Below are 23138 nucleotides of genomic sequence, written 5' to 3' on the forward strand. Positions count from 1 at the left end.
ATTTACTTATATAAATTGAATTGTATTGAACTTACATATACTTATATACTTGTTGAATTGTACAACACTATATTCAGTATTCAATTGTTGCTATTTGAAGTTTGTTAATTTCTTAACATTTGTAGTTAAGCATTGTTATTGTAGAATAACAGTCTGCCTGCGCGCAGAAGAGTATAAAAGCGAGGAGATATTTTGTAAAGGGAGGCAGTCGCTAGTAGGCAGGTATACTAGTCGGTGGGCACACACTACCGGCAAACGAAGCGCACCTGGGAGTTTCCACCTCATTTGCGTTTAGTCTTATATTCGGCGGAGGTTACCACTCCCGCCGACGGGTAAGGTTAGTGGAGGGATATTCACTCCCACTGCCTTTAAGCGTTCTTGATAGGAATTCTTAATTAACAATTTAATAATAAGGAGTAAATGGATTGAAATTGAAGATTTATCATTTTGAAGGAGAGAAGTAGGAATTCCAATTTCAGGAACCCTGGACGGACTTAGCTTACCCCGGCACCACAAAAGTTCGTGACAACGCCCTGGTCAAAGCAACATCGCAAAAAAATATAGAAAAAAGGTTTTTTCTTAACAGAGGTCGTCCCTCGGCAGGCAATGGCAGACCTCCGAGCGCATTTCTGCCATGAAAAACAGCTTCTCATAAAAATACAATCGCCGTTCGGAGTCGGCGTAAAACTGCCAGTCCCTCCGCTTTGTGTGACAACATCAAGGCGCACTACACAAATCAGAGGAGAAGCTCGGCCAAACACTAACATATGTGTAAGCGCCAATCTATTATTATTATTATTAAATTCTATGATACTAAGTATCCACAGGGTAAAGCCCGAGGTGGAACAGCTATTCTCATTCGTAACAGAATAAAGCACTATGAATTAGAATCGCAAAGTGATGAGTTCATTCATAACACTGCAATACACATTGATGACCACTTGGGTGGCTTTACTGTATCTGCTATATACTGCCCCCCTCGTCATATAACAGAAAAACAATTTAATGACTTTCCTAAAGTTTGGCAGTAAGAGATTACAATACCAAACACACATTCTGGGGATCTAGATTGATTACACCAAAGGGTTTAAATCTATATAAAGTAATCCAGAACAGAGGATTTGACGTCTTGTCTACTGGTCAGCCAACGTATTGGCCATCTGACCCCCAAAAAATACCCGATCTTATTGACTTTGGTGTAACAAAGGGTATTGCGTGACATCGAGTTAATACTGAAGCATTATTTGATCTCTCTTCAGATCATCCACCCTGCCTCATAACATTATCAATGTTTATTAATTTTGAAGAAAAACAAAAAAATCATACAAATAAGCACACAAGCTGGTTAAAATACAAAAAGTATGTCAGTTCGCAACCCGCAAATTCCTATCCGGACCAAGAATGATATCGACAGGGAAGCTGAAAATCTCACTGATATAATAGTTAAGGCCTCAGAAATTGCAACACCAAATCCTTCTATTATACATGTCAGTTCTTACTGCCTTAGCCTGCGCACCCCAACCATTCTTAACTTAATAAGTAACAAGCGCTAATTTTAGATGGGAATCGCAAAGAATTCGCTCTCCTAAGCTTAAACAGGAGCTGAATGCGTGTACAAAGGAATTACGTATTTTGTTGCAGGCGGAAAAACAAAGAAGTACGCAATCGATCCTTCAGTCCTTGTCTGCTTCGAAACAGACTGACTACTCCCTTTGGCGAACACTGACGAGTGCGAAGAGGCCCGTTCTTCGAGAAGCACCATTACGTACTCAGAACGGAAGCTGGGCGAGGAATGATGAGGATAAAGCAAACGCTTTCGCCTGTCATCTTTCACAAGTCTTTAGACCCAATGAAGGCGGTCATCCTTCCAATATTTCCATACCCCCAGTAGCCTGACCACAAATCCGCTTCGGGTTAAATAGAAAGATTTAATTAACACCATTTTTCATGATATTCAGAAGAATAAAGCGCCTGGTTAGGATAGGATTACAGGTGAAATGATAAAGGAGCTTCCACAAACTGCCGTACATTTTTAACCGACTTCCAAAAAAGGAGGAGGTTATCAGTTCGTCGGAATCTTTTTTTTTTTTTTATGTATGTTACCGCATAACTTTGGACCACGTCAACCGATTTCGATTTTTGAATCGGAAAGGTAGTGTCTCAGAGGTGGTCCCATACTAATCTGGTTGAGATCCGATCAGTGGATCATGAGATATATATATATATATTTTTTTTTTTTATATGGGAGTTGAAGTCGGTTTTTTTTGCCTAAAAATTACTTGTTTGTTACATATTTTTAATAACATGCTAAAGTTGGGGCACTTCCCCGACTTATGGAAACTTTCGGAAATAATTATGGTGCCAAAGCCAGGCAAAGATCTGACTTTAGTAAGTTCATATCGGCCGATTAGCTTGATTTCTGTATTTTCCAAAATATTTGAAAAACTGCTGTTGATAAAAATACAACCTTCACTAACAAGTAACCAAATAATACCACCACATCAGTTTGGTTTTCGTGAAAAACATGGCACTGTAGAACAAGTTCATAGAATTGTTTCTTGTATTAGAAAAGCCTTCGAAGAGAAGCAATACTGCACCGGTGTATTTTTGGACATCTCTCAAGTTTTTAACAAAGTCTGGCATGATGGCCTTATTAAAAACTAAAGGTTTCACTCCCTGCAAATACGCATGCAATTCTGGAAAGCTTTCTGCTGGAGAGAAATTCAAAAGTCAGAGAGAATTCCTTTAGAACGGGAAGTCACCCTATATATGCAGGTGTCTCTCAAGGCAGTGTTCTAGGACCCATATTGTACATAATATACACTCGTGATTTGCCAACTGATAAAACTCTAACCATTTCAACGTTTGCTGATGACACAGCTATCCTAAGCAATAGTTCAGACCCTAAAGAGGCTTCTTACAAGCTGCAAGAATGTTTGAAAAAGTTAGAGCTATGGGCTAGGTTCTTGGAGGATAAAGGTTACCGAAGGCAAGAGTGTACAGACAACATTTACTTTGAAGAAAGAAACTTGCCCACCACTAAAAATAAACAGCAAGGCTATACCACAAAAAGATAGTTTCAAATACCTTGGGATGACACTAGATAGAAGACTTACCTAGAAAAATCATATAGAAAAAAAAATTTCTTAAGCGAAACTAAAACAAGCAAGCCTTAAGCCTAGATAACACGATGTTGCTTTTTAATATGATGATTAAACCATGATGGGCATATGGAATCGGGCTTTGGTGCACAGCGTGCAATTCCATTTTGAACAGACCTCAAAGACTGCAGCCAAAAATTTTACGCGCCTTATGCGGAGCACCGCGGTACATAAAAAATGCGAAAATCCACAAAGATCTTAATGTAAATACGGTGAATGAGGACATAAGAGGGCTAAGCACCAGTTAGTCAGCACGGTTAATGAACCATCCAAATCGACTAGCGAGAGANGAGTTAGAGCTATGGGCTAGGTTCTTGGAGGATAAAGGTTACCGAAGGCAAGAGTGTACAGACAACATTTATTTTGAAGAAAGAAACTTGCCCACCACTAAAAATAAACAGCAAGGCTATACCACAAAAAGATAGTTTCAAATACCTTGGGATGACACTAGATAGAAGACTTACCTAGAAAAATCATATAGAAAAAAAAATTTCTTAAGCGAAACTAAAACAAGCAAGCCTTAAGCCTAGATAACACGATGTTGCTTTTTAATATGATGATATGGAATCGGGCTTTGGTGCACAGCGTGCAATTCCATTTTGAACAGACCTCAAAGACTGCAGCCAAAAATTTTACGCGCCTTATGCGGAGCACCGCGGTACATAAAAAATGCGAAAATCCACAAAGATCTTAATGTAAATACGGTGAATGAGGACATAAGAGGGCTAAGCACCAGTTAGTCAGCACGGTTAATGAACCATCCAAATCGACTAGCGAGAGATATTCTTAGCTCGATATATGCAAGAAGGCTGAAAAGAAAGGATTTCTCCGATATTATCAAATGATACGCAATATAATAAATTTCGATATCCGCAATATATCAATTTCGGCTCTGGAACTCGCCCTTTCAGACCAATTACCCAACACCAGTGTCAGTGCGGCACGTAAACTTGTCCTTTTCGACCGAACACAGCCTACTGTATTGTAATTACTTAAATATAGAGAAGCGAAGGCGCGGCGTGGAAACTAGTCCTTTCCACCCGCCAGGCAGTGCGGCTCTGGAACTCTTCCTTTCAGACCGCCTGCCCAGCACGATATCCAGCGATCCTGCTGCTCGGAATCTTGTCCATTCCGACAGCGACAACAACTGTAATAAATATATACATATGAGTGAAAAAATAAAAAATTTCTAAGCATTGCCGCAGAAATTTTAAATTTAATGGTAGTTTGTAAGATTTGAAAACTTATTGTTAGTTTCAAAGAAAGATTCAATGAATAAATACATATTATACAAAAAGAAAAAATTAAGTTGCTAAAAAACTAGAGCCAATCCAATATCTTTACGGTCAGATTCGGATTCTACGGGAAAAATCGTATACGAATCGGCTCCAATATTTTACGCCACATAAAATTGTTTAAATTTTGTTGGCCTGTGTTATTATTATTAAAATAATCGAATAATGATAAATACGCAAATAAGAGGATGGATGATATTTACTGCTCGGCCGTAGTTGTACAATATAAAATTGCTTAAGCCTAATAAAATCATTTGGAATGACATTCATACATGGCAATTAGACGTTCAAATTACGGAACAATATTAAACGGAAAACAGTATAGGTTAGGTTAGGTTAAGGTGGCAGACCCGCAACGGGGACTCACTTAGACATTTGATTGTCCATTGTGATACCACATTACATAGGAACGGTAACTGCGTAAAAATTACGAGAAGCGCTGGGTGCTCATAATGAAGTTCTTCAAACAGCTGATGTCCACTCCGGAGAGTCCCTCGGGAGTGTCGATGAAATGCGCACCGAGATGCTTAAACCGTAATCTAGCGAATGCCGGGCAGTTGAGTAGGAAGTGCTGAGATGATTCCACCTCGTCCTCCAGGCAACTGCGGCAGTAGGGATCCGTGACGATATTGAGTCGCACCGCGTGGGTTCCCATTGAACAGTGTCCGGTCAGTACACCTGTGAAAATCGAGAGCTGACGCTTAGCCAGCTGCAGCAGTTCCCTTGACCGCCCGCGGTCCACAACCGGCCAGAAGGACCTTGCAACTCTGCAAGTCGGGGTTTTTTCCCAGCGCTCGCTGAGCCGACCATGAGCCCATCTGTCCAAAAGCAGGCCGCAGGTTGCCAACGGAACTCCAATGCCCTCCCTATCCGAGGTGATGGCCTCAAGGGTGCCTTGCCTGGCCAGTTCATCAGCCCTGCAATTTCCCGCGATATCACTGTGCCCCGGGACCCAAATCAGCTTGATCTGGAAGTACTCCGAGGCAGTTGAGAGAGAGGTCAGGCATTCCCCAACCAGTTTTGAACACACCATTAGCGATCCCAGCGCCCTGATTGCCGCCTGGCTATCAGTATATATATTTACCCTCCTTTTTGACAGTACATTGGTGCGTAGCCAATCGGCTGCCTCCTTTATAGCGGCCACCTCTGCCTGAAAGACGCTGCAGAGATCCGGCAGTCTGAAAGTAAGATCTACTGAGAGTTCCTGACAGTAGACACCTCCTCCAACTCTCCCTTCCAGCTTCGATCCGTCCGTAAAGATGTTTATTGGACCTCTTCTCCAGAGACTACCCCTCTTCCATTCATCCCTTGAGGGGATGTGCGTGGAGAAGGATCCTTTAGGGGCCAGCCTCGGGTGACTCCGGTCCATTTCTTTCGGCACGAAGTCGAAGCTTTCGAGAATTGTCGAGTGTCCGTGCGCTGGATTGAAAGAGAACCCAGAGCTTTTGAGCCTAATGGCTGAGCGAACCGCCGCTACTTTGCCCGAAATGTCGACAGGTGCGACATTGAGTATAGCGTTTAGGGCTAAGGTGGGGGTGGTTCGGAGCGCCCCGCTGATCCCAACGAGGGCTGCCCTTTGCACGCGCTCTAGCTTCCTAACATGAGTGGTGGAAAACAGTATATCAGGTGGATATATTACATAAACTTATCGTCGCTTGGCGTGCAATACCGCGTATACGCAAAAAAATGATATATTATAAGCTCAGAAAAAAAATATACATATGTAATGAAAGAAATTTATCGCTGGGCTTTTTCAAAAACATCCCTCGATATATTGCACTTTTTCATGTTTCTCTACAAATAAACAAAGAAAAGTACTAAAACTCAAAATAAAATTATAATCTTTTTTATTTTAACATAAAACACAACTTTTCAGAGACATCTCGGTGGAAGATTATTTCCTGCTGGTCGAGAGTTTAGACACCGAAGTCGTTGCATTTGCTCCAATGTTAGCATCGCATCACCCGCGTGTCATCGCAGTTGGGGAAGGAAATGGAGATTTGTTGCGTGTAACTTTGCTCTTGTCCGAAGATTGCCGCATGCGACGAAGTTTGGCATCATCTAAACATATGAAGTCCAATTTTTCCCCCCTAATAAGTTCCCTGGCGGCTGTTGAGGTTGACTTCAATAATTTTGATAACAGTAACAAACTCGAATCTATTCAAAATGATGGAATTGTTGGCAAGGACAGAAAAAGCTTTCGCAACAATGGGGATTTAGCTGATATCATTGGTAAATAAATTTATTTTCAAGTATTTATTTTAAAATTATTAAACACGTTTTCGTAGTAGGTATTCCTATGAAATATGCACATCACAATGACGAGTCTGTTTTGATGCAAACAAGGCAGAATCATGGAAGCACTCAATCCTTGAAAAACTACCGAAATAGCAGGTATCCTTTCCGCAATAACATGTCGTCCATGGAAATCGGAGTTTATGTCCTCCTTACTGCTTTTTGCTTTGCGATCGTCGTTTTTGTCATTTCATGTGTTGTATATGCGTCGAAATTCAGACCAAGAGCCATTGACACTGGTCCTTTAGAATTGAGCAAAGCTATCATCACTCCCAACATGTTGTCAAAGGAATTACGTTTCCCGAAGGAATCTACAACCAATGTTCACGACTGGGTGTGGTTGGGACGTTCGACAATGGACAGATCATCTCTTATTAACGATTCAACGTCAAATAATGATAATCGAGGTAAATTTATTTTTATATTATGGGCTATTTTTTTATTTTAACTTCTATCTATTTGAGATTGAAAACAGTATTTTTTAAACTGGTGGTCTATTAAAAACACGAAAAAGAAAATTTGAAGCACGCGTCACTTATGCATATGACATACATTTGATATGGATATTACAAAGTTATTATCAATGCTGGCAAAAAATTTTGGTTTGCTTTCTTTTACATATCGCCCTTTTTTTTAAACAAGGATTACGATGGTGTAATTTTAAATCCCTAATTTACTGGTCTTCACTATGCAAACCAACTTCAATAAGTTCAACTGTTAATTGCTAAGTTAGCTTGACCATCTTATATATTGAAATGTTAAGCCCGTTTCTTTAGCTTTAAAACGACGTTAAGATGAAGTCTCTTCGATGAGCAGAACCCGAGATATAACGATTTGAAAAAGTACATGAATGGTCAGAATCAAGAAGTTTGGCAGATCATATCCCCGAAGTAAAAAAATAAAAATAAATTACTCGAATACGTGTAATAAAAATTTTTAAACGAATCGGAGACATGACATCATTTTTTTACGAAATTCGTGAGACTTGAAAAATAATGGCTCATGTACGATAAAGTAGCTTACTCTCATTTATGTTCTCTTTATATTTTTTATTTATAGTTTTGTATGAATGTTTGTCTCTGCTCTTTGTTTTTTATACATGTTTGAGAGACTGTGTCTGTAAGCCAATAAAAGTCCTTATAAGTAAACTGAAGGGCCCAGAATTCGGTTTTCTGTTATAGGATGGCCAACAATCCTCGTTTCACAGGCCGGAAGAGTTTTCCCGTTCATTGGCTAAATTAAGCCGTCGTCGTTGTATACCTGCAGCCCGTTGTATACCTGAAGAAAACCCAATTCTTATTAAATCACTGTCAGAAAATGGAAAGTTAAACCTAAACGTGTAACAGGAGGATGGTACCGTTCGCAGAAGGGTCAAAGCGAGAAGGCGTAAAACCTCGCGGGCGGCCAAACAACCCCGCCCAATGAAAAAGAAAAACATGCCTCGGATGAGACCCCCTTCTTTTGATGACGACCACGGCAAACGTATAAAGGACTATGATTTGACGGTATGCGCTTGTAATATCCGGACCCTTAATGGGGAAGGTGCCTCTGGCCGGCTTATTGATGTCCTCGAGAAACTCCACGGAGAAGAGCGCAAATTCGGTGTTGGATTCATGGTGGGAGAGAGACTCCGTCGCCGAGTACTGGTGTTCAGCCCGGTGGACGAACGTCTAGCCATAATCCGTATTAAGGCGTCCAAGGATCTCTTCTATGAGCGCTTGGAGCGCACATACGAGCCCTGCCCCAGACACAATATCAAAATCGTGCTTGACGATTTCAATTCCAAGGTGGATTGACTTCGCCGGTGCCCGAAATATAGGATTATTTAGTACAAGGTTCTAACGTAAAGAGATGCATCAAGCCCATGTTTTGAAAGACGGAAGGCTTTTACGCGTACGTACACTCAGAGGGCCAAATGTCGATTCAGAACACTATCTTGTTGTAGCCAAGGCTTAACGTCGAAAAGTTGTAATCACAACAGTCGACCAATTTATTCGCCAATCGACTCTCACACTTGCTCTCTGAGAGCACTCTTCAACAGACCGACATACGCGATCAGTATAACCACATTTCCCGCTCATCGAGTACCGCCGTCGAAGAAGTAGTCGGGTTTCTGCGAGCTCGAAAGAACGACTGGTACGATGAGGATTGTAAACAAGCTGAAGGGAAAAAAATGTCGGCTACAGGGCCACGCTGCGATCGGCGCAACGCAACATGTGGGACAGTTAAAGGGAACTGAAGAGGGAAGCTAGACGTATTTGCCACAATAAGAAGAAAGAGGCGAGTGCGAAGAGCTCGAGGTGATGGCCGACGGGGGAAAACGCTCGAAAAATTTTATCATAGAGCCCCCCGTGGGAACAACCATGGCGGCCTGGTGACCGTTGTCCAAAACTTACTTATATTATGGAGAGAACAATTTTCCACTGCAGCAGCACTGAAAGTACTAGGTTCCAGCCCCCAGTCGATTATAATGGAGTCGGTGTCCCACCGCCTGTCTATGACGAGGTACGAATAACGATTATGCGGCTAAAAAACAACAAAGCTGGTGAAGCTGTCGACCTGCCAGCCGAGCTGTTCAAGTATGGCGGAGAGTAGCTGACAAGGTACGTGCATTAGCTCTTATGCAGAATATGGTCAGATGAACGCATGGCCGATGACTGAAATTGAAGTGTGCTCTGCCCAATCCACAAGAAAAGCGACCCTTCCATACGCGCCAACTACCGCGGGATCGGCCTTCTAAGCATAGGTTACAAGGTCTTATCGAGTGTATTGTGCGAAAGACTGAAGCCGCCAACGAATTGATTGGACCTTATCAGTGTGGCTTTAGGCCTGGAAAATCCACCAAAGTCCAGGTATTCACAATACGCGAAATCTGGGAAAAGACTCGCGAGAATAGGATCGACACATACCATCTATTCAAAGTCGGATTCGATGGCACGAAGTTGTCTTTATGTCGCAATGTCTAAATTTGGCATCCACGCGAAACTAATACGGCTATGTAAAATGACGTTGAGCAATACCACCAGCTCCGTCAGAATTGGAAAGGACCTCCGAGCCGTTTGACACCAGACGATCTTTCCCTTTTATCTGATGTTGGAGAAGATAATAAGAGCCGCAGAACTGAACCATTCAGGCACAATACTTTACAAGAGCGCACAATCGAACGAAGTATCTCCTGTTATCACACAAACAGTCAGAGCATAACCGTCTTGACCCACGTCACTGTTGACAGTTACAAGTCGGAATTACAATTTACAATGTAGACGACTTCGTTAATTTGGGAACCAATAATAATGTCAGTCTTGAGAGCCAAATGAAAATCACTCTTGCCAACAACCCAGCGGGACCTGTATACAGCACATATTCGCATTCCTCCTATACGCCTATACAAGTTAGTGGATAGAACAAACTTGTCCCATTTCCCGACTCGCTTCAAGACATCATTGAATCCGCTCCTGTGTTTTTCTTCATTATTATGTTTTCAAATGCTGATTACGCTTAGCCACGATAATGGTAGGCTGTAGTAAGAGTAACAGCAACTATTGGAAATGACATTCTACAACAGCATTTAATGAATGAGTCCGACAAGAATGACCATCATTGAGAAGGTGTGATAATAGCAAGCATTGAAAAGTTTTGCACACGGAACACTAAGAAACAGCGACTTTAAGTTAGCGGTAACAGCAATTAGTGAATGAAGCTGGCCCAACATGTATCACGAATATCCTCCACAGAGAATGTGTGATAAGGGCAAGCAGTAAAAAGTTTTGCACACGGCACACAAAGCAGCAGCGACTTTTGGTAAGCGGTACTAAATTCCTGGAAAGCGTCCTCTGATTGCATTCCTCACGCCATCAACAACAACTGGTTTTTCCATTTTCTTTGCGTAGTCTTGGTAGGTTTAGTTTTTGTTGAAGAGATCATGATGAATCAGAATAAATGTGGTTGTCGAAGCAAACAAGTGTCTGATCTTTTAATTGGCGCCCAACGTGGGGCCTGTCGCGAAATAGCTGATCATACTTCATTGTAAGCAGATTCTCTAAAAAGGATAATCTCGAATAGAAGGATAGCCCGGCAGGCGAAGGACCTCATCAACTGAAGGATAAATAAAATTGAAAGGACTCTCCAATCCTCGATTTGACAATCGCATCTCACCATCCCCAAGGATTTTCATAAAAAATAATTGTAAGTAATTATTCAAAATTATTTCTTGTGGTGATTTTTTTGTTATTATAAGTAAAATATTTCAATATAAAAGTGAAAGCTTACAAATAAATTGAATTTTGCCTTAAACCTACATATGTATATTTTCTCTTTTCAAAACTGGTGTTTTTGCTATTTTTTTAAAAGAACATAAAGTCAAAATAATAATAAATTTGAAATATTCTCAAATACTAGTGTTTTCCAATATTTTTATTTTTTAAATATCCTAAAAGTGAGAATTGCGAAATAAATTGCCAAGCTCAAGTGATATTATTTTTTTCGAATCCGATGTTTTTGGAAATTCTTAAGACCACAGTGCATTCTCTTATAGGGAGATCTAGTTAATTTGTTCCTAGGTCTTTTGATTTAGAAGAGTGCTTTTCAAAGTGGATACTGTTGCAGTATTGCAAAAAAGATATTTATCAAAAATAATTTGAAATAAATAAATTTCATTACGTAGATTACGTTATTGAAAATGAGTGTTACACGCGAACAGGTATTGGAAATAGTGAGACATAGCAATGAAGAAATTAGGCGGGGGTTTGCAAAGGAAATCGACCGTCTTTCTCAAACTCAACCGATTGGTTCCACCGAGCGTGGAAACTTTCTTACCGGTCGCCATTGATCCGACAGTTAGCTCAGACAATTCAAGTTTAGATTTAATAAAATCCCTCTCCGAATTTAAGGGTGACGCCTCAGCATATCCCGCTTGGCGTACTGCAGCTCATTTTGCAATGAACTATTATAAAGAACATTCAGAAAAATATTATATCGCTATGGGAATTTTTAGGAATAAAATTACAGATTCAGCTAACACATCCCTTTCTTCTTTTAACACGGTCCTTAATTTTAAGGCAATAATCGCAAGGTTGGATCAAACGTACGCGGATAAAAGACCGTTATATGTTTTAGAAAATGAACTGAGTATTTTAAGGCAAGGCAACCTACCGATTGCTGATTATTACGATACAGTTGATAAGCAACTGACACTTATTATTAATAAGCAAATCATGTCAAATAGCGGAAATTCTGAAGTTATCGCTGCCCTTAACGAGAGAGCTAGGGAAAACGCACTTCGTGTATTCGTCTCGGGTCTCCGTAGACCATTATGTGACATACTTTTTTCCACTAGACCAAAGGACCTTCCAACGGCGCTTGCGGTTGCTCAGGAGCTTGAAACTAGCCATAAATTTTGAGCGCATATTTGCCGCAGGAAATTCGCTGACACCAAATAATTCAATTATGACTCAGTATCGTCAGCCTTCTTATAGGAATCAGCTCAATAATCGCACTTATTCAAGTCATAATAATAGGCCAACTCCAATGGAAGTTGATCGTAGTATCCCTTCTATTCGGCAATACACCAACCTTTCAACCAGCAATGCTCTTCAAAAGCAAGAAAACAAAAATTTTTCCAACCCAAATCCTCCCATTAATGCTTCTCGGCCACAACAAAATTCAAACTTTTTCCAGCCTACAGTTTCTAAACGCGGTCGTGAACAAACATACTCTAATCGATCACCAATTCCTAAGGTACAAAGGGTAAACTATATGCCATATGAAGTAGAGGCCAATCCTAACAAAGGTGAAATCGATGAAGATCGGTGTAGCCATCGGTACGAACATGATTGCGATTATCGTGAAAGAGATTACAACGCCTGTGACTGTCATGAAGATATTGACAGTAACTTTACGGACGAAAGCAACCTTTTAAACTAAATTCGCTCCTGCCATTTATTACGAAAAAAACGACAAATGGCCAGGAGCTACGCATTCTAATAGACACAGGTACTTCCAAAAATTATGTCAAAAACTTTTCTTTCCTGAAAGGCGTCAAGTCCATGGAAAAGCCATTTAAGCTTAAATCAATCAATGGCGTCAATCTGATTGAAAAAAAATGTTTGATAAATATTTTGACCATACCTCAACTTTTTATTTACTCACAAATTTAAAAACGTTCGATGGTATCATTGGATACGACTTTTTGAAAAAATCAACGCCAAAATTGATACAGAAAGAGGGTATTTATTTTACCGCAATGGCCAAGCAAAACTTCAACATCTTTCTTGTAGTCAAGTAAATTTGATAACGATAGACGATTCGGTTCCGCATAATATTCAAAACCAATTCAATGATATGATTAATAGCAATATTAATGCCTTTGCTGATACAGATAGAGCATTGCCTTATAACACCAAAGTACAGGGTAGAATTCGTACTATTACGAATGAACCGATTTATACCAAAAGCTATCCCGTTTCCGCAGCGGAGTTCATAAATAATGAAATATCAGCTCTTCTTAAAGATGGAATAATTCGGAAATCTTGCTCCCCTTACAACTCGCCTGTTCATGTGGTTACAAAAAAGGGTATAGATGAAGATGGTAGACAAAAATTGCGTATGGTGATAGACTTTAGAAAAATAAATGAGAAAACAATTTCAGATAGATATCCCATTCCTGACTCGTCAGTAATTTTGGCAAACTTGGGGAAATCTAAATATTATACCACCCTCGACCTAAAATCTGGATTTCACCAGATAATTTTATGCGAAGGAGATCGGCAAAAAACAGCTTTCAGTGTCAACAATGGAAAGTACGAGTTCTGTCGTCTACCGTTTGGCCTGAAAAATGCTCCTAGCATTTTCCAGCGAGCTATAGATGACGTCCTTCGCGAGTACATAGGTAAATGTTGCCATGTTTATATGGATGACATCATCATTTTCTCCCCTGATGAACAGTCACATCTTGATGACATAAACAAAATTTTACAAAGTTTAGAGAAAGCTGGAATGAGAGTTTCGTCAGAAAAATCAATGTTTTTTAAAATCGAGGTGGAATTTCTGGGATTTTTGGTTTCACGAAACGGGATCTAGACATGTCCAAATAAAGTGAATGATATCCTTAATTTCAAAATTCCAAACACTCTTCGTGCATTACGTTCGTTCCTTGGGCTATCGGGATATTATAGAAGATTTGTAAAAGATTACGCCGGAATTGTGAAGCCGCTTACAAAATATCTGCGAGGAGAAAACGGAAATGTAGGTGCGAATAAAACAAAAAACCTTGTCATAGAACTTGACCCTGAAGCTCTGAGTGCATTCGATAAAGTAAAAAGGGTGCTGGCATCTGAAGATGTTCTTCTCCAACATCCAGATTATAGCAAACCTTTCGAACTCACTACAGACGCCTCCTCAAGTGCATTAGGAGCAGTTTTGTCACAAAACGGCAGACCCATTACGATGACTTCCCGTACTTTGTCCACTACAGAACAAAATTATGCTACCAATGAACGAGAACTCCTCGCAATAGTATGGGCATTGAAAAACTTGCGTCATTACCTGTATGGTATTAGTAATATTAACATCTTTACCGATCATCAGCCCCTTATTTTCGCTATATCTGATAAGAACCCTAACACGAAAATGAAAAGATGGCGGTCTTTCATCGAAGAGTTTTCACCGAAATTCCACTACATGCCAGGAAAGGAAAATAAAGTAGCCGACGCACTATCCAGACAGTTCATCCACAACTTTGGTGAATCAATAGAGATCGAAACCGTTCATAGCGAAGAGTCTTCTAGTGATGTCATCAAATATCTAAATCCGACCATTTTAGCAAAATAACTAAAATTTTATTTCAAAAGCTGCGACGTCATATCATTTGTTTTGACACAGTCGAAAACCTAATGCGCCATCTGAAAGGCGTTATCAATCCAAATGTCACAAATGGCTTACAATGTGAACATACAGTTTTGGCAGAAATTCAAAATGAAATAGTAAAGCATTTTCCGGGGGTCAAATTCGTTCACACGGAAAAACTTGTAATTGATTTAATCAACAAGAGTGATCAACTAGAAGCAATCGCCACGGAACATAATCGAGCCCATCGATGCCTGCATGAAAATGCTCAACAAATCTCGAATGAATATTATTTTCCAAACATGAGAAAAATGTTAAAATCCTTAATCGCGAATTGCAAAATTTGTTTGGAAAACAAATATCAAAGAAAACCACTTGATCCTGGGATAGGAAAAACTCCAATACCAAATTACCCTGGAGAAATACTCCATATTGATATTATTATCACAGCCAAACAACACTTTTTAACTTGTGTTGACAAGTTTTCTAAGTACGCCATTGTTAAGCCAATAGCTTCTCGTTCCACCGTTGATATAAAAGACGCATTGCTAGAAATACTGCTAATTTTTAAAAATACTAAGACTATAGTGTCCGATAATGAAAAAGCTTTCCATTCTAGCCCAATTAAAAGCCTTTTTAGGGATAATTTTTCAATCGAACAGTTTTTTATTCCCACACTTCATAGCGAGAGTAATGGACAGGTCGAGAGGTTCCACTCCACACTGCTGGAAATAGCCCGATGCATCAAGGAACAACAACAAATAAGCGAGACTAATGACTTAATGCTATTAGCCACACATAAGTATAATGATATTATCCATTCTGTTATAAACTTTAAGCCAATTGACGCTTTCCATAGTTCATCAATAGAAATACTAGAAACGATAAGAAATAAATTAAAACTAGCCCAAGAAAAAACGTTAGAGAGATTTAATAAAAACAAGAATACTAAAACATATGAGCCTGGCGAAAAGGTGTTTCTTAAAAGAAATAAAAGACTGGGAAACAAGTTCAGCAAGATTTTTATAGAGAAGGTTATTGAAAAGGACTTAGGATTACTATTCATACTTGCTACAATCTACATATATGCCTGAAATTTAAAAAAAATCTACAAATCGATAAACCATAAACAATAAATAGTTTAACCAAAACCACAAGCATTTAATCTTGAATATTTACATTTATTCTTAAGCTAAATAAAAGAAAATGTAAAAATGAAATAATAGTTTATGTAAGTTGAATATTTGTAAGCCAAGCTACGTTTAAGGGCGCAAACAACCATTCAGAATCTTTACGCCACAACCAGCTAATGACGACGAATTTTTTCAATGATCCCAAAGATATTTCGATTCCGCAAGTGCAANCAATGATCCCAAAGATATTTCTATTCCGCAAGTGCAAAGTTTATTCAGCGACGAAACCACCGTATTTACCTGGAGCCTAAACAAGACCTAATCATCGAACCGCGGACGTTTCGATATTATAGAGGGGAATAGTTAGTGGATAGAACAAACTTGTTCCATTTCCCAACTCGCTTCAAGACATCATTGAATCCGCTCCTGTGTTTTTCTTCATTATTATGTTTTCAAATGCTGATTACGCTTGGCCACGATAATGGTGATAAGGCTGTAGTAAGAGTAACAGCAACTATTGGAAATGACATTCTACAACAGCATTTAATGAATGAGTCCGACAAGAATGACCATCATTGAGAAGGTGTGATAATAGCAAGCATTGAAAAGTTTTGCACACGGAACACTAAGAAACAGCGACTTTAAGTTAGCGGTAACAGCAATTAGTGAATGAAGCTGGCCCAACATGTATCACGAATATCCTCCATAGAGAATGTGTGATAAGGGCAAGCAGTAAAAAGTTTTGCACACGGCACACAAAGCAGCAGCGACTTTTGGTAAGCGGTACTAAATTCCTGGAAAGCGTCCTCTGATTGCATTCCTCACGCCATCAACAACAACTGGTTTTTCCATTTTCTTTGCGTAGTCTTGGTAGGTTTAGTTTTTGTTGAAGAGATCATGATGAATCAGAATAAATGTGGTTGTCGAAGCAAACAAGTGTCTGATCTTTTAATTTACACAAAACATGCCCAAATACTCTAGTCTTCCATGCACAACTCTTATACACTTTTCTTAACAAATGTCATTGGCAGTTTGTACTCATATTATCGCAAACAAAGTTTACTACAAATATGTTTAGAACATACTCGTGCTGGAACTTCGCTGCTAATACACATACTTAAAGCACGAGATGTACAGAGAAGTAAATAACTTAGCACACGATTTCAATTTAAAAATGTATTGGAAATGTATATGATATTATATACGCTACCGGTATATCGGGTGTATTGAAAAATTCCACTAGGCAATTTGCTTATACCAATGGAATGCGGAGTCATACTATTCGGCTAATTACAATCCCCATTTACTTCGTTTACAGAAAACAAATACAGACCCGAATGAAAAACTTACTCCTTATTTTCTGTGTACTTCTTCTTATACAATGTGTCTGGAAACGTATTCAACTTAATTTCGTGTCATTTTTATCCCCATATACGCACTCCATACACTTAACGAAGACGTCGGAAAAAAGCATATTTGGGGTATTCTCGAAGTCTTGCACGATGCACGGATTGCACGAAATGCAAAAATAATATTCCAAATTTCGAAGAGTACGAGAGCACCCCATTGCAAAGTGGTAGCGAAATTATGTATCAAATACAATAACAAGAGACAGCAAAAAAAATGAAGTGAGCGAGATGAGAGGAATGAGAGAAATATGTAGCAATTCCAACAACAAAACAACTAGCACAGGGTCGCATTTATCTTGCTATGCTATTTTGCAAAATATATACAAGGGTTTCGACGTTGCATATTTTGCAGCGATAGGAAATGTTGTTCCCCATGTATTTTGTTGTTGTGTGTTTGCAATTTATGCAATTCATTCAATCCCTGCTACGTGCAATGGCTTTACCAGATTTGGAGAATACCCCTCAAGGTTTATATATAGAAGGTTGCGCAATGCGTAGGTCCGTTATTCTTCTCGCAAAGTTTGGGCGACAACAACAGCGAAAACAACAGGCAAACACATAAAATTGAAGTAAAGAGAAGCGATTTCATACGAATTGTAATCGATAGCTTATTCAAAAATACATTTAAAGTAAATTTTAACCAAGTTTTTGCTCATGCCTTTACGTCGAAAAAGCCACAAAACCTGATTTTTCACAGCGACCAATTTTTGCGAAATTTTCACTCACTATATCTCAGACTTTTGTGTATCGATTGATTTGAAATTCGTACACAATGAACTAGATTGTATTCTAAAGAGGATGCGTTTAACTACACTTCTTAATACTTATTTAAAACAAAATGGCGGATATTTTAACTTTTTTATAAAAATTAAGGATGTGGTTTTTACAAATGCAAAAGTTGTGTTATGAAATATAAAATTTTTGTTTTGTTTTAATGCAGCATTATAAACAAATATATACGAAAATTGTTGGGAAAGTTTCATGTTTAGACAACAAGTATTTCTAAAGTTATAACAATATTATGGTGACACCCACGAGCGGGTGCTCGCCTCTAGATGACAAATATTTTTAGATAGCACTTTTACAAGTAATTTTGGAAGTAATATTAAGTGAAATGTGTGAAAATGAAACTTATAAATTTATTAGTGTAATATAACTTATCAAAGCTCTTTGTTATAAATTTAATAGACATACTTACATACCTACATATGTATCTATGCATATAACTACACACATAGTGAAAATAGTTATAAGTACAGTGATTGTTTTACAATATTCGCAATGTTTTAAATAATAAATTTTTCACGAAAATACTTTTCATATTTTACCAAAAATCATATGCATAAAATTTTCAAACTTTTCGCAAAACTTAAAAAAAATGATACAAACTTTCATCAAAATCTTGAATAACAGGTTTTAGAAAAAATTTAGTATGCAGTGTTGTAGCTCATTCAATTTCAGTGAATAAAATGCAAGCTTCAAGTCGCTTCAAATTACCTTTGATTTTTTAGAATTTGTTTCTCAAGGGTGCTACATATTTTCTTCCATGAACAAAATGTAGTTTTGCATGTAAGAAAACCCTCAACACCATTGAGAAAAAAATATCAAAAATCAACGCAATTTTTAGCGACTTGAAACTTGCACTTTGTAGCAGTGAAATTGAATGAGCTTCAAAACTATGTACTCAATTTTTTTCCAAAATATCTTAATCAAAAGTTTGAAATATACATAGATGAAATTTTTTAGAATTTTTTAAGTTTCGCAAAAAGTGTGAAAATTTAATTCGTATGGTTTTTGTTAAAATATGAACTATATTTTCGTGAAAAATTACCGAAAAACAATCAATGTACGAATAACTATTTTTACTATGTATGCAGTTACATGCATACATATGCAGGCTTCTTTTTTTATACAATTAGAAAGTATCGAAAGCCTGTACCCCGTAGTGTGGAACTTTAATCCGAACTAAAACTCTATGTATGTCTATGTATGTATGTATCCTCCCGGTACCGCTAACTATGTAATCAGCATTTTAATGTATTCAAAAAGTTCGAAAGATTTCATATTAAAACACATTAATTTCTCGATACTAAGTAATGCAAAATTGAATGCTGCACTTTTCTTAGGACATACCCCTGGGGGAAAAAAATGCATTTTCGAATGTGAAAAGGGTAATTTTACTGATTATTTTTTCGTTTACTATACATTACATTTTCCCACTGGGTTCTGATGCAGGTAGGTATGTAAGTACATATGTCTATTCAGTTAATAACAAAGAACTTTAATAAGTTATATAACACTGATAAATTTATGAATTTCAACATTTCACTTAATATTACTTCCAAAATTATTTGTGCAAGTGCTATGTAAAAATATTTGTTATCTAGAGGCGAGCGCCCGCTCGCGGGTGTCACCATAATATTGCTATAACTTTAGAACTACTTGTTGTGTAAACATGAAACTTTCCGAAAAATTTCCGTATATATTTGTCTATGATGCTGCAGTAAAACAAAACAAAAATTTTAAATTTCATAACACAACTTTTGCATTTGTAAAAACCACCTCCTTAATTTTTATTAAAAAAGTTAAAATATCGGCCATTTTGTTTTTAATAAGTATTCAGAAGTGTAGTTAAAATCATCTTCTTTAGAACAGTATCGAGTTTATTGTGTACAAATTTCAAATCAATCGATACATAAACGTCTGAGATATACACCCGTATGCTGTAATCCGAAAGTTCGTAGTTACGAATTCGTAGCTCCGTTCCGAAAATTCGAAAATTGGTATGCTGTAATCCGATCGTAACTATCAATGGCGTTGCCAACTAAAATAGTGAAATTCTAAGTTCTTAATCAGTTGCTTTGACAGAAACAAATCATAATATAATCGCAAGTGAATAGTGGAATTTAAAAAAAAATATAGTTTAATCATTATTTGAACAGACGTTTCCTTAATTAAGTAGAATACAAAGGTTTCAGTGGCCGGTGCACTTTTGTCCCAGGAGGAAGAACAGCTAACAGTTGCATTAATATACGAAGGAGATTGCTAGGAGATTTTTCTGATCCATTTAGCTTAAATGATAAAATGTAAGCTCCCTCCTTTTAAGGGCCTCCATTTCACTAGATATTGTGCCGCTTTAATTCTTAGTACGCTTTCCCGAAATTCCACCACATCCTCTTTAGCTCCTTTTACAAAGCCTCGACCAATGTCCGACCTTTCGCTCATGCATTCCACCAGTTTTTCGTATTGCGAGCGATTTGTTGTGATCTTCGATCTGTTAATTTTGTAAACATTTAATAATAATTTTTTTTCTATTCCCACTCCAACTTACATACATATTTTTGCGTTTACACACTTTATTTTATTGATATTTTAAAACAATTTGTTGCGCTCCGACACGACTTGCTATTCGTACAAAATTTCCGACAAATACATAAAAATTACAGCTACGTCGGAATCAGGCATACCAACATTACGAATCGAAGATGGCCTACGAATTTCGAAATTACGATACGACAACGCGGATTTCAGCATACCAATTTTACGATTCTTAGCGAAATCGAATCTACGACGGATTACAGCATAGGGGTGATAGTGAGTATAAGTGAAAATTTCGCAAAAATTCGCCACTGTGAAAAATTAGGTTTTGTGGCTTTTTCGACATGAAGGCGTGAAAACAAAAAATCGCCCTGGGACCATATGCGCAGAGAGAGGCAATTTTTATTTCGCGCATTGCGCGACCTTCTATGTATAGACTTGAATACCCCTATTGTTTCAAGTATGGAGTTCACCAGAGCGCATTTCTATTGGCGTATTATGACATGGCGCAGTATTTTGTGGAACCAGGAGGGCAAATTGATACTGTTCGGCTCGAAAGGTTATCGCGAATACGTAAGAAGGCCGATTAACGCAGCTTACAACCCGAGGCACACCCTGAAGACCGTAAAGGCCAATAGACATGGACTCTGGCGAACTCCATACTTCTAGCAATATGCTTTTTGGTGAGTAAAGGTACTTTCCGGGATCTTATGGCAGGCAATCCAGACTCTAGCAATCCCCTACTTTTTGTAACTTTACTCACTGGTAGCTCGACTTATTCGATTTCTCTGGGGCTGATTTTATCATTTTTGCAATCATTTTAGAACTGCATCCTACCATTTTCTATTTCCTACAGTGATTTAATAAGAATTGGTTTTATCTTCTTCTATATACTATAATAAAACTGTAGATTGTTTTTCTGTTTGAACTCACTAATCTCCGGAACTACTGAATGGATTTTCATGGGGCTTTAACTGGTATCTAGACAGTGACCTCGGACGTAACATAGGCTATATTTATCAAAACTGGAATGTGGACAAAAAAGATATACCAATTTTTGCAAACAAAATTTACTTTGCACCAAATTCTTTTGAATACAATTTTGCTTTTCAACGGCATCAACATATGCCAGTGTTTATTTTTCGTTATTGATATTTTTTCGTGTCGTTCGTACATATTGAAAACGGTCTTGAACATAGATACATACGAGGTTAAACGTTTTCGCGGAGTTTTGTGTGTTTCTAAGAATCTGTAAGTCAAAAGATAATCGGTAGGTAGAAACTGATTTATTTAATTTTCTTTGAGTTTCGTGTATCACTATGGGATTTTGTACATGCATACAAATTAATTAGATATTTTGAAAACGCTCACATAAAAAGCATGTTCTGTAAATTAAGCGGATATAGTTCGAAGCATTCCCTTGAGTCAAGAATTGACATTTGGAATTAATTATGTATTTACATTTCTAGCGAATTTCTAATTTGCGGAATTAAAAGAAATTTATTTAAAAGGAAATAAAGCGTGTGGTTTCAGCATTCACTTATCGAGAAAAACGTTTTTTTAATTTGTGTGAAGTATTGAAATTTTAAAGTAAAAAGGAAATGCATGCGCAAAACGAAAAACAAAATTCAATAGGTGCTTTCCCTATGAGCGAGAGATATGTACATATCAATGAAATATACATTTGGAGTCATAAATGAGTCTTTAAGGAGTACCATATCGGAGCCTTTACGCTCATAATGAGTCCATTTAAGAGCCCGAAATTAGTGTGTTTTCCTTCCTCCGAAGGTCGACTTATATGAGCTTAAATTCATACATCAAATGAGCCTCCAAATGAGTCATATTGGACTCTTATTGGCTTCATAAACGGCTCATTTTGGACTCTTTTTAAAGCAATTTTTGGCCTCGTATTTGAATCGTTTCAGAGTTTTTTTGCGGCTCTTAAATTTGTCTTATAGTCCTCATAAATAACCTCAATCGCACTCTTATTTTAGGTTTTCCTTTGAGCCATATTGGCCTTATTTTTCAACTCTTATTGAACTTCAAATACTATACACATGTATGTATACATACCTCAGTTCATATAAACATTCCAACATACATTTAATAGCAGCAGCTGCAGCTAAATTTTGTATATTTTTTGTTTTCTAAATATTTTCAATTGCTGTATAGACAAGTTTAGATATAAATTTCGAATCTTTATTGTTTTTATATAGCCACAAAGTGGTGGCTCCTAATTTCGATCATTTATAACTCCTAAAATATTCATATAAGAGTCGCACATTTTTTGTTTTTGAAGCTCATATTTCTTACCCACCTAGGACTCCTTTCAGACTCATATATTCTGAACGCTGAGAATATGTTTGTCAGAATATGTTTTATAAACCAATAATAATAATAGTAATAATAATCTATACTAATTATATAAAGAGAAGTCCCTTTTTTTGTAACAGGTAATCTCGCGAACGGCTGGTCCGATTTTTATGAAATTTTGTATACAAATAGCTTTCGGTAACCACCATGTTTTAGGCTAAAAAAATTTTACTTGTTTTCGGGTAGGTGGACCAGGGACCGGTCTATTCGAAAAAATCTTATTATGATCCGATTTGCTTAAAATTTAGTACGTAAGTAGCTTTTTAGCATATATTAGCATATATGACCTATTTTTTCCGGGAAGTGGTCCAG

General features: G+C 37.8%; 1 protein-coding gene across 1 annotated transcript in view; it reads left to right on the forward strand.

Annotated features, from left to right (window-relative positions):
* The window catches only part of LOC108357990 (transmembrane protein 132C-like), a 350976-nt gene that overhangs the window by 188680 nt on the left and 139158 nt on the right, over positions 1-23138 (forward strand). The window contains exons 10-11 of the mRNA XM_017609094.1: positions 6333-6688; positions 6745-7158. Of these exons, the coding sequence (XP_017464583.1) occupies positions 6333-6688; positions 6745-7158 (770 nt within the window). The remainder of the gene's footprint in view (positions 1-6332; positions 6689-6744; positions 7159-23138) is intronic.

The sequence above is a fragment of the Rhagoletis zephyria genome, unplaced genomic scaffold (assembly GCF_001687245.7).
Source record: "Rhagoletis zephyria isolate East Lansing unplaced genomic scaffold, Rhagoletis_zephyria_1.1 Rzeph_scaffold_00187, whole genome shotgun sequence".
Lineage (NCBI taxonomy): Eukaryota > Metazoa > Arthropoda > Insecta > Diptera > Tephritidae > Rhagoletis > Rhagoletis zephyria.